Source organism: Bos indicus, chromosome 7 (genome assembly GCF_029378745.1).
Source record: "Bos indicus isolate NIAB-ARS_2022 breed Sahiwal x Tharparkar chromosome 7, NIAB-ARS_B.indTharparkar_mat_pri_1.0, whole genome shotgun sequence".
NCBI classification, from domain to species: Eukaryota; Metazoa; Chordata; class Mammalia; order Artiodactyla; family Bovidae; genus Bos; species Bos indicus.
In genome coordinates, this window is record NC_091766.1 from 108255526 (window position 1) to 108270486 (window position 14961).

General features: G+C 36.7%; 1 protein-coding gene across 1 annotated transcript in view; it reads right to left on the reverse strand.

Moving 5' to 3' along the window:
- The window catches only part of PJA2 (praja ring finger ubiquitin ligase 2), a 73005-nt gene that overhangs the window by 20341 nt on the left and 37703 nt on the right, over positions 1–14961 (reverse strand). Inside the window, exons 5-6 of the mRNA XM_019965502.2 lie at positions 13371–13556; positions 3579–3764 (exon numbers count right to left, since the gene is read on the reverse strand). Of these exons, the coding sequence (XP_019821061.1) occupies positions 3579–3764; positions 13371–13556 (372 nt within the window). The remainder of the gene's footprint in view (positions 1–3578; positions 3765–13370; positions 13557–14961) is intronic.

Consider the following 14961-nt stretch of genomic DNA (forward strand, 5'->3'; position numbering starts at 1 on the left):
CACTATCTCCTAAAAAGGCTTCTAGCTATTCTTAATTATTCTTAAACCCTAAACTCAGCAAACTTTCTTTGCCATAAACACTCCCCTCACAAACAGGTCTCAGATAACAATCCTTCCCACGGCCTCAAGCTGCAGCCTACGTGCTCATCCTGGAACATTCTTTGTAAAGATCCTTGAACAAATGTCAATGGTTACTTTATAGATTATTTTCTGGGCACAAGTGCAGAAGGCTTTGTGCTTTCTCATGCTTCTCTCAAGAACAATAAGCACCTTAACATTCTTTCCAGCCAACTTAACCGAAGAAAGGAAAGAACAAGTCAGACTCACAAAACCTAACTCCTTCATCCCAGAACTGTGCCTGTGGGATGAGGAGAGGGGGTTGGGTGCCTCCATTTTGTCAGTAATGCCTAACGTGGCTCCCGACAAGTCATTCTACAAAATAAGCTGCCTGTACTTTTAAAAATACCAAATTCATAAAAAACTAAGACTGAGGAAATGTTTCAGATTAAAAGAAATTAAAGAAAACATGTTAAGTAATATATCTTAGATTGCATCAGAAAAAATTTCTCTAATGGCATTAGTGGGACAATTATAGATATTTGAACAGGTCTGTAGATTAGAATAGTACTTGTATTAGTGTTGATTTTCTGATTTTTATAATGTTACTGTATAAGAAAATCTTCCCGTTTTAATGAAATTCATTCTAGGTGATTCATAAGTAAAGAGGCAATCATGTTTGCAACTTACTAAATGCGTCAGAAAAAAATATAAATAAAGGAAAGAATGGCAACATGAACGTGGTAAATGTTAATATTTACAGAATCTTAGTGAAAGGTATATGGGAATTTTCTGTACTACTGTCTTCCGTTTTTCTGTAAGTCTGAAATAATTTCAAGAGTTTTAAAAATTCTACTCTTAAACCATAGCCATAAAGAATTAATTTCTCACAATCTAATTAGGTTAATTATCATCCCAATTTCTTATTAGGTTGATAATTATTAAAAAATAATAATGGTAACCCAATTTCTAACCAAGAGAAAGCTTAAACTGTTATCAAAGAATAAATGGTACATTTGGGATGTGTCTAAATCTAAAATCTATGTTTTTTGCACATCAACTCCTACCACACAAATCCATGAAAGAGTCTCTGGTTATCCTATAGCATTTCTGTGACTTAATGAACATTAACAAACAAGCAAGCAACTTTTGATAGAGGATTTTTTCCATTTTCCTTTAAGCTATAATAAAAAACCAAAGACTTTAATTTTTTTTTCTATGCAGAGGCAAAACTGAAAAGAAAAAAAAAAAAACAAACGTTAAATTTTGGAGTTACATAAGAATTGCTGCTGTTCACCATGGCCATTCGTTTAAGACGCCAAAATGACATGCTATTTTAATGTGAAAATCAAACCATATTTTTACCTTATCAACATTTAGCTACTACCACATAAATCGAACAGAATACCACCAAAGCAAATAATGAGGTGTTGCCATATTTAGACAAAATTAAAAGCAGTAACTTCAAAAATTTTGTCTTAAAAATCAAGGCTAAATTGGTTTCCTGGAGAAGGCAATGGCACCCCACTCCAGTACTCTTGCTGGAAAATCCATGGACAGAGGAGCCTGGTAGGCTGCAGTCCATGGGGTCGCTAAGAGTCGGGAACGACTGAGCGACTTCACTTTCACTTTTCACCTTCATGCACTGGAGAAGGAAATGGCAACCCACTCCAGTGTTCTTGCCTGAAGAATCCCAGGGACGGGGGAGCCCGGTGGGCTGCCGTCTATGGAGTCACACAGAGTCGGACACGACTGAAGCGACTTAGCAGCAGCAGTAGCAAATTGGTTTCCATATTAGAAAAAAACAAACTACTTTGAAGCTTCACAACTTGGGAGCAATCAGTAATGTCTTCACAAGCTTCATACAACAGCCATATCCTCTTAATACAACAGCCATATCCTCTTAATACAACAGCCATATCCAGAACAGTCGTCAATGAATTAGAAGCTTTCAATAAAGACCTCAATCATCTCTTCAAATTTTTATGGGAAACCTTTTTTGAAGGTTATTTAGAAATATATATATCAAGATCTTAAAAAATATCACGTTAGTAATACCATCTCTTATTAATCTGTCCTAAAGAAACAATCTGATGTACAGATCAAGTTTTATTGGTGAAAATTTTACTGCACTATTTCAATAAGGAAATAATCAAGTAAATTTTCATGCTTCTGTAGGATGGAGCATTTATACAGTATTTCTCACATGAAACCATAAGTGTCTCCCAACATGCTCAGATGATGCTGAATAGACAATCCTGCTGAGCACTGTCAGAAATGACTGTGCATAATGTCATCAGGAAAAAAGTCAGGGTGAGCAAGCTCAGTAAGAGGGGAGTGGGCAGACCTGAAGGAGGGGAGAAGCAAAGGGGGTGCTCAAGGTCAAGACGAGGACCAGGTGAGGCCATTGATTCCATTCTGCTCGGGAAGACAGAAAACAGGTCTCAGAAGAGAGCCTGTAGGATGAATTTCAAACTAACTGTGTGGCTGTGAGGAAACCCCACTTCTGCTCCTGTAACAGGTCACTGAGGTCTGCTCTGACTCTTCCCCTAGGGAGGGAGAAAAGGGTCAGCGAGGAGAATCATGGAGACACTGCTTCGTGTCTGGAACAATTTAGAGAAGTACAAAGAAAAACATTCAGAAAGAGAGACTGAAGGCACAAAGGAGGCCTTAAAAACATATCACCAGGGGTCTGAATGAGCTTTCCTTACCTTATTTTTCTAAATTTTCTGTAATGGAATTTTAACTGGAAAAATAAGACAAATTCTTAAAAATATATCTGTGCAGAGAAGAAAATAAGGGTAGTATCAAGCCATAATTGTTTCCAGAAAAAGTAACAAAAACAGAGTAGCTGGAACAAACATTCTCTCTACATCTCAGTCATTATTCCAGAGGGCTGTGCACACTTGAAAAAAAAGTCTAAGTTTATAAACCAAAATAGATAAATTCTGATCATTCTATCACAAGCAGTAACAATTCTATAATCCATTTAATGTATATGTTACTTTTATTTGAAGCTCACTATTCTTTGCAGCATCAAGTAAATTTAATCCATTCAACATCTCTGGGAAGGTACAACTACATTTTGCAAATACAGAAGGAAAACTACAGTCTTGATTCTTCTGATTCAATCACAGGTTTCAAGTAGTATTCATCATGGACTTTTATTTTTTACAGGGTTATATTAAGTGCTATATTAAGGGGATCAGAACACACAATATATATTTGTCATAAAAAATTTCTTAACACCAAATTTAAAAGTCAGAAACCTCAAACAAGTATGTAAATAACTAGGATACAAGGTAAGCATCCGTAGAGTTAATGGTCAAAGAAGGAAGAGGTCAATGACTAGAGTTCATGTAGGAAGCAATATCTGAAATGAGCTTGGAAGGAGAGGAAGACTGACAGATGAGAAAAATCAAAATATTTCTTAGGTATCAGAGATGCAGTTTTCATAATTTAGAATCATGAACGAATTCTACTCAGTCAACAGTGAGCACGGTACGCACTGTGCTACATACCTCCAGTCCACATCCAAGTCTTCACTCACACTGGAGTCATCCTCAAGGTTATTGTTACCGTCCAACATGAAAGCTTCTGGCTGTGCAAATTCATTAGCGGGCTCATTCCCTTCATCACTGCTGCTTTCATTGACTTCATTATACTGTAACCAAGGAATTTCTCCCTCTTCCAAGGATGTTTGTTCCCTAATGCAAACATTTTCATGGAAGAAAAAATATTATGATTTTAAAACATATCATAAATTTTTTCTTTAAAGAGCTCTCTTAGTGCAAGTAGATACTTCATTTGAATTCTAAATTCTTGGTACTTACATGATTCTAAAAAATCTGCCTTCTTTAGATGTGAATCTGTTTATTTGATATATATTATCTATACTCTCACTATTTTCTTTTTGCAGGAGAAAAGTAAGAAAAACTCACCCTAGGTAATCTGAATCGTTAAGTCCCAATCTTGAGTAGCTCCCCTCAGTTACAGTAAGGCCACTTTGCTCAGCCTGGCCTACAAACCCTGCAAAGCAGGAGCCCGCCTCTGGGCATGCCACCCCGACCCCTTCATTGCTCTCCCGCTGCTCTCTCCCCTCCTGGAGCTGTGGAGCTCAGCCCGCCTTGCGGACACCCCCTCCACGTGAAAGGCGCTTTCCACCAGGCATGTGCACGGCCACTCCCCTGCCTGCTGCTCAGACCATAGACACTGTCGCTGCTTCAAGGGAAGCCTGCGTGACCACTCATTTTAAGCAGCTCACCAGCCACTGCTGATACAGCATTCTGCTTATTTTCCTTATAGACCTTCCTTTTACTTATCATTTTCTTATTTACTATTAGTCATTCTTCCACTAGAAAATAAGCTAACAGAAACAGCGGTAGACAAATCAACGACACAGATAAAGAAAAGAAGAAAAATGAAAGTAGGGGAAAAGAGCACTTGATAAATGACACTGAGACAACTGGGAACACACATGGGGGAGGGAGGGACGTTACATTTTGATGTCATTATTTAGCCTTAAATAAATTCCAGATCTATTTTATAAAAATGCATGCCTGCCTTCAATATCTCTAAAAAACACAAGTACTAGAAGAACCACAAGAGAAATTTCCACAAAAATCTCAGTGTTGTTCTAAACATGATGCAAAATTTTGAAGCCAAAGATAAACTGATTGCTAAATTTCACAACATACACACTGAAGAAAATGCTCATGGAAAAGCCAAAACACAAAGAACTTGGACATGAAGACCAAACTGAGGAAAATTAATAATTACAATACATAAGAAAAAACGGCATTTCAAGGCTGCAAACACTGAACAAAAGCTACTTTCAAATTTACAAATAAGACAATTATACTGTTAGAATTTTCTTATTCATTTTATTTGACAAAAAATACCTTTTAGTATACCAAAAGGAGGTTAAATAATATAGTCGTAGCAAAGTTTCATTTTAGTTTGGGTTTAAGATGAGAAATGTTGTACAACAATTTATGTATCTCAACTTGAAAAACAGCTAATTAGAACTCTATTCATTGTAACATGCAAATTTAACTTTAGGGATAAAAACATTTATGAAAGAGATGTAGACAATGCCCACATATAAGAAACAACACATTTTAAATATAAAGAAACTATCTCCTTCTATACCTAAATCCATAAATGTTTAATTTCTGCTCCTCAACTACACTTCATAATAACATACTTATATGATTCAGTCTAATAAAACGAGAGAAATGAGCATACCAAAATATGCTTATTTTGTTAAAGTTTTAATGTCTAATACATAAAGACAGTACATGCTTTCTTGTGCATAATTTAGTTTCAGTAAAATTAAGCCTCAAACAGTTTTAAAGTACAGATCAAACTAAAAATCCCTGCACAGCAGACCTCTCTTCTCAGCTTTCTGAGAGTACCTGGCACAGTGTCCTCTAACTCTCCTGGGACTCACTTGCCTCCCCCTAGACTGGCAGCTTCTCAAGGGCATAACACGTTGTTGTGTCTCCTCATTACCCTTGAGGAGGGCATGGCAACCCACTGCAGTGTTTCTGCCTGGGGAATCCAATGGACAGGGGAGCCTGGTGGACTTCTGTCCATGGGGTCACAGAGTCAGACATGCCTGAGCGACTGAGCCCAGTGCACACATTAGAGCCTTACTCCCTGTAACATGTGCTTGACACTTAATAGGTTCTCTCTCTGTGTTGCAAATATAATAATAAACCCTTGAAAAATAAATATTTTAAAAGTCAAATAATTTAGAGATTAAGCCTAGAATAGTCCTTGGAAATGTCTGTTATTTCAATATACACCTACAAGAAGTACATTTCTTTTTATTATACGGCTATCAAAATGACTGTTACGCTGTAATTCAGATATCTAACATAAAACTCAAATACACGGTTGAAAATTATTCAGTACAAGAAATATTAATTTATGAGTTTTTTTAATTCAAAGAAGAAAACTAACAAAAATTATTCTGAATCTAAATGATAATGTCATTAATACTCTTTCAACTTTATAAATAATCCTTGGCTACATATTTTGTTTAAACATTTGTTTCTCTCTTTCACAACTCATTACAAAACAGCTGCAGAAACAGAAAATAAGTGCTATGTGGCATATGCTCTCAACATGTTACACAAAGGCCATTCACCATTTAACAAGATCGATCAGGCTAGAAGAGTGGCACTGTGGTTGGACGGAGTTGGCCTGACAGTGTAACAAAAGGAATTTTGATCTTAAAAAAAAAAAAAAAAATTGAACAACAGGACACCAGAAGTACCCAGGACCAGCTGTTGCCTCCCCAGAGCTACAATGCAGGAGTCTCTGATCCTAGAGGCCCTCTTCCTGAGCTCTGGATCATCTTCTCAAGAATCTCACTTACCTTTGCTCTAATCATCAGTAAGTTACTTTCTCCTTGAACATTCTATAAGCAAACAATCATGCTTCTAGGTTTTTAGGGGTGAGGACAACCCTTTTCTAGGCCTAAAATCCACGTGGAATCTCTTCCTTTTTGTAAAGAACTGGGTATCTCCATTTCCTCGTCTTCAATTCCCTTTATTTTTTAATTCCTTTTTTTTTCCAAATGCAAAATATATACAACCTATTTTAGTTATATAGTATATTATATTGAACAATCAGAGCCAGCCACCCAAGCCAGGAACTAGAACATCAGCACTGACTAGCACATACCTTGTGTTCTATACTTTCTCTATCCCCTTCGCCTGACACTCCAGAGCAAAGTTCAGTTCAGTTTAGTCGCTCAGTCGTGTTCGACTCTTTGCGACCCCATGAATCACGGCATGCCGGGCCTCCCTGTCCATCACCAACTCCCGGAGTTCACTCAGACTCATGACCATAGATAGAGTCAGTGATGCCATCCAGCTATCTCATCCTCTGTCGTCCCCTTCTCCTCCTGCCCCCAATCCCTCCCAGCATCAGAGTCTTTTCCAATGAGTCAACTCTTCGCATGAGGTGGCCAAAGTACTGGAGTTTCAGCTTTAGCATTATTCCTTCCAAAGAAATCCCAGGGCTGATCTCCTTCAGAATGGACTGGTTGGATCTTCTTGCAGTCCAAGGGACTCTCAAGAGTCTTCTCCAACACCACAGTTCAAAGGCATCAATTCTTCGGCGCTCAGCCTTCTTCACAGTCCAACTCTCACATCCATACATGACCACTGGAAAAACCATAGCCTTGACTAGACGAACCTTTGTTGGCAAAGTAATGTCTCTGCTTTTCAGTATGCTATCTAGGTTGGTCATAACTTTCCTTCCAAGGAGTAAGCGTCTTTTAATTTCATGGCTGCAGTCACCATCTGCAGTGATTTTGGAGCCCCAAAAAATAAAGTCTGACACTGTTTCCACTGTTTCCCCATCTATTTCCCATGAAGTGATGGGACCAGATGCCAAAGTACCATCATGTTAATGCTGTTTTCATTCCATTGCTTCTGAAAGATGTTTTCACTATTTTTTTATACTTAAGATATTTACTACTGCCTGTTTTTAAACTTTATGAAATAGGTATGATACACATTTTCCCAGGAATGGTTATTCTCTCTCAGCATTCTATCTTTAAGATTCATCCATGTTTCTATATGTAACTATGGCTCATTCATTACCTCTGCTGTGTAATACTCTATGTATGAATACATTAATTTTTCTTATTAATACTTGGGTAATAATATCCACCTCAACAAGCAGTGTGTAGGAACTGATTCACATCCTCCAAAACACCCGACGCTGCTGATACAATAGGTGATTAAAAGAAGACGCCCCCTTGTGACCCCTTTTTTTGTTGTTATTTTTTGGCTGCACCACACAGCATGTGGGATCTTAGTGCCCCGACCAGGGACTGAACCTGCACTCCCTGCATTAGAAGCACAGAGTCCTAACCACAAGACCACCAGGGAAGTCCCCCTCCTTGTGTTCTTAGTGCACACTCCCTGATTGCTAATGATCTAAGCATCTTTTGATATTTTTAATTCACCGTTAATATTTCCCTTCAGTGAATTATTTGCTCAAGGTTTGATCATTTTACAATCAGACTAAGTTTTGCTTCCTGATTTCTAGCTCACTATGCACTCTGCACATTAAGACCTTATACTGTACGTACAGTTTCCTAATTTGGTTCTCTCCTTTTCTATCTTTGTTATCTTTTATTAATCTCCCATCCTGCCATGCTAACACTTCCTCCTCATTGGCCATAGAAATGGTACACTTGTCTTACTCCTGATCTTAAGGGGGAAGTTTTTTTTAATGCTTCTTTATTGAAAATCATTTCTATTTTTTTAGATAGGTTTTATGAGGAATCTATCTCATAGGAAATTCTGTTCTGATCTTAGTTTCCGAATTTTTATCATGATGAGATGCTGAACATTACAAGTGATTTTTTTTTTCCCCTACAGAAAAAAAAAATCTACAGAATCTGTCATTTGAATTTTCTCCTGTATTTTGCTAATGTGGTGATAACATTGACAGGTATTCTACATGAAACTACTTTTACATACCTGGAATAAACTCAAATTGGTAACTGAATTTCACCTGTTAAAAAAATACACTTAACAAATTCAGATTTCCAATAATTCTGTTTAGGAGTCTGATGTATACTTTAATGAATTAAATAAGCTTATAATTTCCTTCACACACTCTTTTGGTACTAGGGTTATACTGGCCTTATTTGAACGACTTGGAGAAATAGTTCTTTTCTCATTCTCTTGAAGAGTAGTATGATATGACCTTTGAAAGTCTAGAGAGAATTTAAGAGAATTCAGCTCTAAAACCATTTGGATCAGTTGTTTTCTCCATGGAAAGATTATAAACCACTGATTACATATCTGTAATAGTTACCATATTATTTAGGGCAGTGATGAATTCTATTTTTCTAGGAATTTGTCAACTTCTAAGTTTTCAAATGCACTGATCTAAGTTCACAGTGTTCTTCTTGGTCCATACGACCTTCACTGGTTTTGCAGCTCTGCCCCCATCTGCATGCCCACATCATGCATCTGTGTCATCTTCATTCTCCTAGTGCAATGCCTTCTTGTCTGTATCTGCTTCTGGCTTCTTTAATTCTCTCTACTGTTATTGTTTTCTAATTACGTTGACTTTTGTTCTTATTTTCTCTCACTCTGATTCTTATCTTACCTTAGTTTATTTATTCTAATAATCCTTTTCTATGCATAGCTACTCCATCTTCAGCTTTTGTTTTTTTTCTAACATAAGTATTTATAAATTTACCTGTAAATATCAATTTCATTATAATCCCACAGTTTTTGATTGGTGGTATTTTCATTATTATTGAGTTGCATGCTTTTTGAACTTCTAGAATGATTTCTTCTTTGTCCTACTGGTTTTTCAGAAGGACAGATAATTTCAAATGCAAAGGGGGTTTTATATAACATACATGTATTATTTATTTATAAAATTAATTGCATTATGGTCAGAGAAAATGGTCTGCAGGATACTGATTCTTCGAAATGTGTTAATCTGTGCTTTGCAGTCTATAGTACACGTTCACTTTTTGTGTGTTTTTGTATTCCACAGCATGCAGTGTTCATTAAACCATGTTTAAATGAGTTGCTCAAATCTGCAATTAATTTTTTGTATCCATTAATTAGAAATTCAGAAAGGTATTTAAAATTGTTCTAATATGACAGACAATCTGTCAATATTCTCTAGTTTGATTAAATTTTGATTTATATCTTTTGAGTCTATTTTATTAAGTACATTCAAGTTTAAACCTGCTACATTTTACTGGAAAATTGGACTTATTACGTAGTGACCGTCACCCTCCCCAATAATGCTTTCTGTCTTTAAGTCTACTTTGCTAATGCTAGTATGATTAGTCCATTTTCTTTTAGTTAGTATTTCCCTGAAGTATGATTTTCTGTCCTTTAACTTTCAATCTTTCTGTATGCTAATGCTTTAAGTGTGGGTTTTATAAACAACATTTAACTTAAAAAATCTAACTGATTTGAAGCTTTATCTTCCACAAGCAGAGAGTAAACAGTTTATATTTGTTACAGAACTTTTTCTCAAGTGCTTTTTTTAATCTCTATTTTTCTTCCATGTTTTAAGGCTTTTTTTTCCTTTCTTTATTGTTATTTGGATTGACTTTAAATGTTATTTTTCCATGTCTCAAGTTTCTTTTTTCCTTGTATACAGGTTTCTAACACATATACTCTGTATTTATTCTTATAATGGCTACCCTTAAAATTTTACCGTACAAATTTACCTTATGTCAAAAGCTAACTTTCAGACCTCTCCCAAACTATACACTTCAATGCTGATCTTTTCCATCAACTGAAACACTACTGCTGTACAGCGTATTAGCTCTGCCCTTCTCACCAACTGCCTTCTGTTTTATAAAATCAAATTACTGCATTTTTTATTACAGGATACTGATGCAAGCACTAGATGACTTCCTATGTGTCTCTGTTTGTGCTCATGTATCTGTACATCTAACTACAATTCAGGACACTTTCCTTAAACTTATAAGCTAAATATCCACATGTCTCCTGCCATCTACAATGCATGTCTAACTCACACTTAAAATTCCATAAAGGGGTTCCTACTTTCCAATTCTCTCCCCAGGCTTCCTCATCTTAGTCAATGACATTAATGTCTACCTACTGCTCAAAATACCCAGTCATAATTGACTGATTTCTCCCTCATCTCATACACCAATTCATTCTAATATTTATAACTCAAAAATAGTCCCAAACTTGTTTACCTTTTAAAATTCTCACTATCAGATATCCCCTCACAGCCTAACTCACTCTTACCTTCTTTTTTACTTTAGTCCCTTTCCAATTCAATCTCCACAAAGCTGTTTGATCTTTTAAAAATGTGTGTTAAATCAGTTAATTCTCCACACTTAAACTCTCATTGCTCTCTGAATAATTCCAGCTGCTGTGTGTTCTTCAGCCTGGTTCCCGCCCACTCCCTCTCATCTTGCTCTCTGTCGCTCATCTGCTTCAGCCCCGCTGTCTTCTGGCATGCCATGCCCTTTCCTTTTCAGCACCTCTGCTCTCATCATTCCTACTTCTAGAGAGCTCTCCCTCAACTGCCAATTCTCATCTTTTAGAACTCAGTTCAGAAGTCAATTCCTAAGAGAAGTCCTCCCTGACCATTCTATATATAAGCGCCTGTCAGTTGCTTTATTACATTTGTGTTTCATTCCCTTCACCGTAATTATCAGTTTGTGATTTACAATTATTTCCATCTTACATATTGCCTGCCACCCCCACCATCACGTAAGCTTCATGAAGGAGCTTGGCCTTGCTCACTGATACAATCCCAGGGTCCAGGACAATGCTTACTGCACGCTCAGCACATGGCACACACTGCACGCTCAGTAAATATTTGTTGCATGATAGTTACACACCAAACATTACATACGAAATTTTTTACCAGTTACATACAAAAAATTTAATACTTAGTGGGAGAATCCCAGGGATGGTGGAGCCTGGTGGGTTGCCATCTATGGGGTCGCACAGAGTCAGACACGACTGAAGAGACTTAGCAGCAGCACCAAACTAACTAATTGAAGGCAGGAAGAGAAGGGGACGGCAGAGGATGAGACGACTGGATGCCATCACTGACTCAATGGACATGAGTTTGAGCAAGCTCCAGGAGCTGGTGATGGACAGGGAGGCCTGGCGTGCTGCAGTCCATGGGGTCACAAAGAGTCGGACGCGACTGAGCGACTGAAATCAACTGAACTGAAACTAATAATAATTAAAGATGATCAAAGTCAGGAAGAGGGGAAAAAAACACCTCAACCTACCATTATCAAAACCAATTGTAAATTCCTTTCTTTACAAATTTTCTAATGTTTTTTATTTCTAGATTTTCTTATAGAATTAATCTCAAACTGGAAATTTATATTTTTTGAAAAGTAAAAATTTGATGTTTGTCCAAGTTGAAATAGTTTTTTCCTAAGAAAATATATTTACCAAAATAGATTTCATGAGACTAAATTAGAACCAATTATCATCATAAAGAAATTTTAATTATCAAAGAAATACTCCCTCAAAATAAAATACCAAGCCAGAAAGGTTTCAGAAACAAATACCAACAGCCTTTAAAGTAGTAAGAAGCTATTTAAACACCAGGAGATACAATGTATATAAATATATATATATTTATGTACTCTTTTAGCAAAGCGAGTATCAAACTTACCAAGACCAAAAAAAACCACACAAATAGGGAAAATTCACACAGCTCTCAATATAAAAATCCTGTGTAAAATGCTGGCAAAAAGAATCTAGCAGCTCATTAAAACAACAATAAACCATGACTATGTGATCATGCTGGGCTAATTATAAGAAGTAAGGGTAGTTGAATATTAGGAAATTGAGTAACAGAATAACTGCTCACGATTACTAGGCCAAAAGTGAAAAATCATTATGTCATTTCCATTGGTGCTAACAAGACTTTAAAATTCAACAAACATTCTTACCAGAAACCTATAAAATACAAAATGGGGAAAGTTTCTTTAATGTGATTTAAAACAAAAAAAATTCTTTGTGTATGAGTGTATATGTATGAAATCAATCTAAACACCAGAGTCTCTCTTACCCAGGAAATACTAGTGGAGCAAGAGCTGGTAAACAATGGCCCACAGCTTATTTCCAGCCTGCCACCTGTTTCCATAAAACAATTTTACTGGAAGACAGCTACACCCATTCATTTACATATTACCTATGGCTACTTTTACACTGCAACAACAGAACTGAGCAGCTCCAATAGAGACTGACACACAAAGCTGAAAATATTCACTATCTAGCCCTTCAGAGTATAAACTTGACAAGCTCTGCACTACAGCATTCCCATTAAAGTTAGGAAAACACAAAGATATTTAACATCAACCCACTGACTGGAGATCTCATCCAATGCAATCAGACAGCAACAGTAAAACTTCCGCTTTTACAACTGCCTGTGTCCCCAGGAACAACCACTGACTCCCCCGACGGCCGTCCCTTCCACCTCGTCAGCATCTCCAGAGGAGCAGGTGGCTCTGATTCACTCATACCTGACTTAACCAAAACAATCGTTTAACTGCCCACGGTTTCTTTTAATAAAGCAAAATGGAAACACAGACTGTACTTCAAGAGAAGACACTGTAATTACCAGTATTTTCAAGTTAATTGTTCTTTGGAAAATAACCAAAAGCATAACAAAATTCAGCAGGATCTACTGGTCCTACATAGGGCTTGCAAATGTGATTAACAGCATACCCAACATTTGCATGTGATGCGTAACACTTCATGCAATGCACGTAAAAAATCACAAATCCTACTGGTACACACCCTTCCTGAAGAGACAACTCCTGGTTCTCTTCTTCGGGACCACTGCTGTCGCTCTGTAGTTCAGGCTCATTCTCATCTTTCCCTGGCAGAGTCTCCCAGCTTTCATCGCTTGAGGACTGATCTTTTTCTGTACCAGAAAATCGATGAGGCAAAGAAGCAGACCATTCTCCATCACTGCATTCTGAACTGCAAGTTTAGAACAGAAAAAAACTGTCATTATAAGTGTGTTTATCATCTGGAGTGTTAACCGGGCATCATGGTAGAGAATGGACTACTGATGCTCTGTATGTTTCATCAGGAGACGATTCAATTTTAACACATTTTAAAATAGAGATAAATATTCAGCAGAATGTAACATTTTCAAATGAATATATTATATGGCAAGTTATAAAATTATCAATTTATTTTTTTCTTCATTAAAGTAACTAATTCCATGGTGCTTAGATATAGGTTCTTTATATTTTAGACATATTCTAAACAAAATTTTAATTTATTCAGTAATCACAATTTAAATGGTATCTGGAATATATAATGAGAGTTGTTACTCACTCGATCTATCCACAACAACTTTGTAATTACCTATTGACAACTGATATCATATCCTCTATGAATAAATTTTCACTATTACCATGTTCAATGGAGAAAGATTCAAATTCATTCAAAACTGCACTGACAAATCTTTTCTGAAGTCCTTTGGTAGGACTATGAACACAAAATAAATCTCAACAGAATATTTAGATAAGGAATGAAATAAGTGATAAAAGGGTTAATTAATGAAAAAGTTTCAGAAAAATTACTTTTAGTTATGCGTATTTAACTGGTTAGTTCGTTTACATTCAACAACTTGCGAAGCATTAGTCATCTTAAATTTGCTGTTGTTTAGTCACTAAGTCGTGTCCAACTCTTCTGCAACCCCATGGACATCGCCCGCCAAGGTTCCTCTGTCTGTGGGTTTTCCCAGGAAAGAATATTGGAGCAGCTTGCCATTTCCTGCTCCAGGGGATCTCTCTGACCCAGGGATCGAACCTGTGTCTCCTGTATTGGTAGGCGGATTCTTGGCTTACCACCAAGCCCCCAGGGAAGCCACATCTTATATTACCAAAAGCTACAATATTACTTAACAGTGTTGAATATAAATTATAAATGCTCTTTCCAGTCATATCAATCATTCTGGTCAAGAATTCCCTTAAAGATTACCTTTTTGGCACTGACTGACTTTTAAGAAAACAAAAAAATAACAAACTTTATGTTTTTGAAAGGAGGTGATAATTGGTATTGTCTTCTTCTATAGGCAGATGAACCCAAGAGATCAAGACGCAATTAACAAAGAGAAGCACTGATCTGAGCTCTGAGAAATTAACAGAAGAAAAGAAATAAAATCAACTTCCAGTTTTCAGAAAACAATGGGCAGCAGGTCACAAATATCCTGGGGAAGGACAGAACAAAGCCCTGGCATAGCGAGTAACAGGCGGGCCTTCACTGGTATGCACCAAAACCGCTTCTATTCTGTAAAACCCTCTCTGGTCCAAAGAATATCCTAAGATCAAGTAAATCATTTTCAGACTTGTATCAGTGTCAAAATCGAACAAAG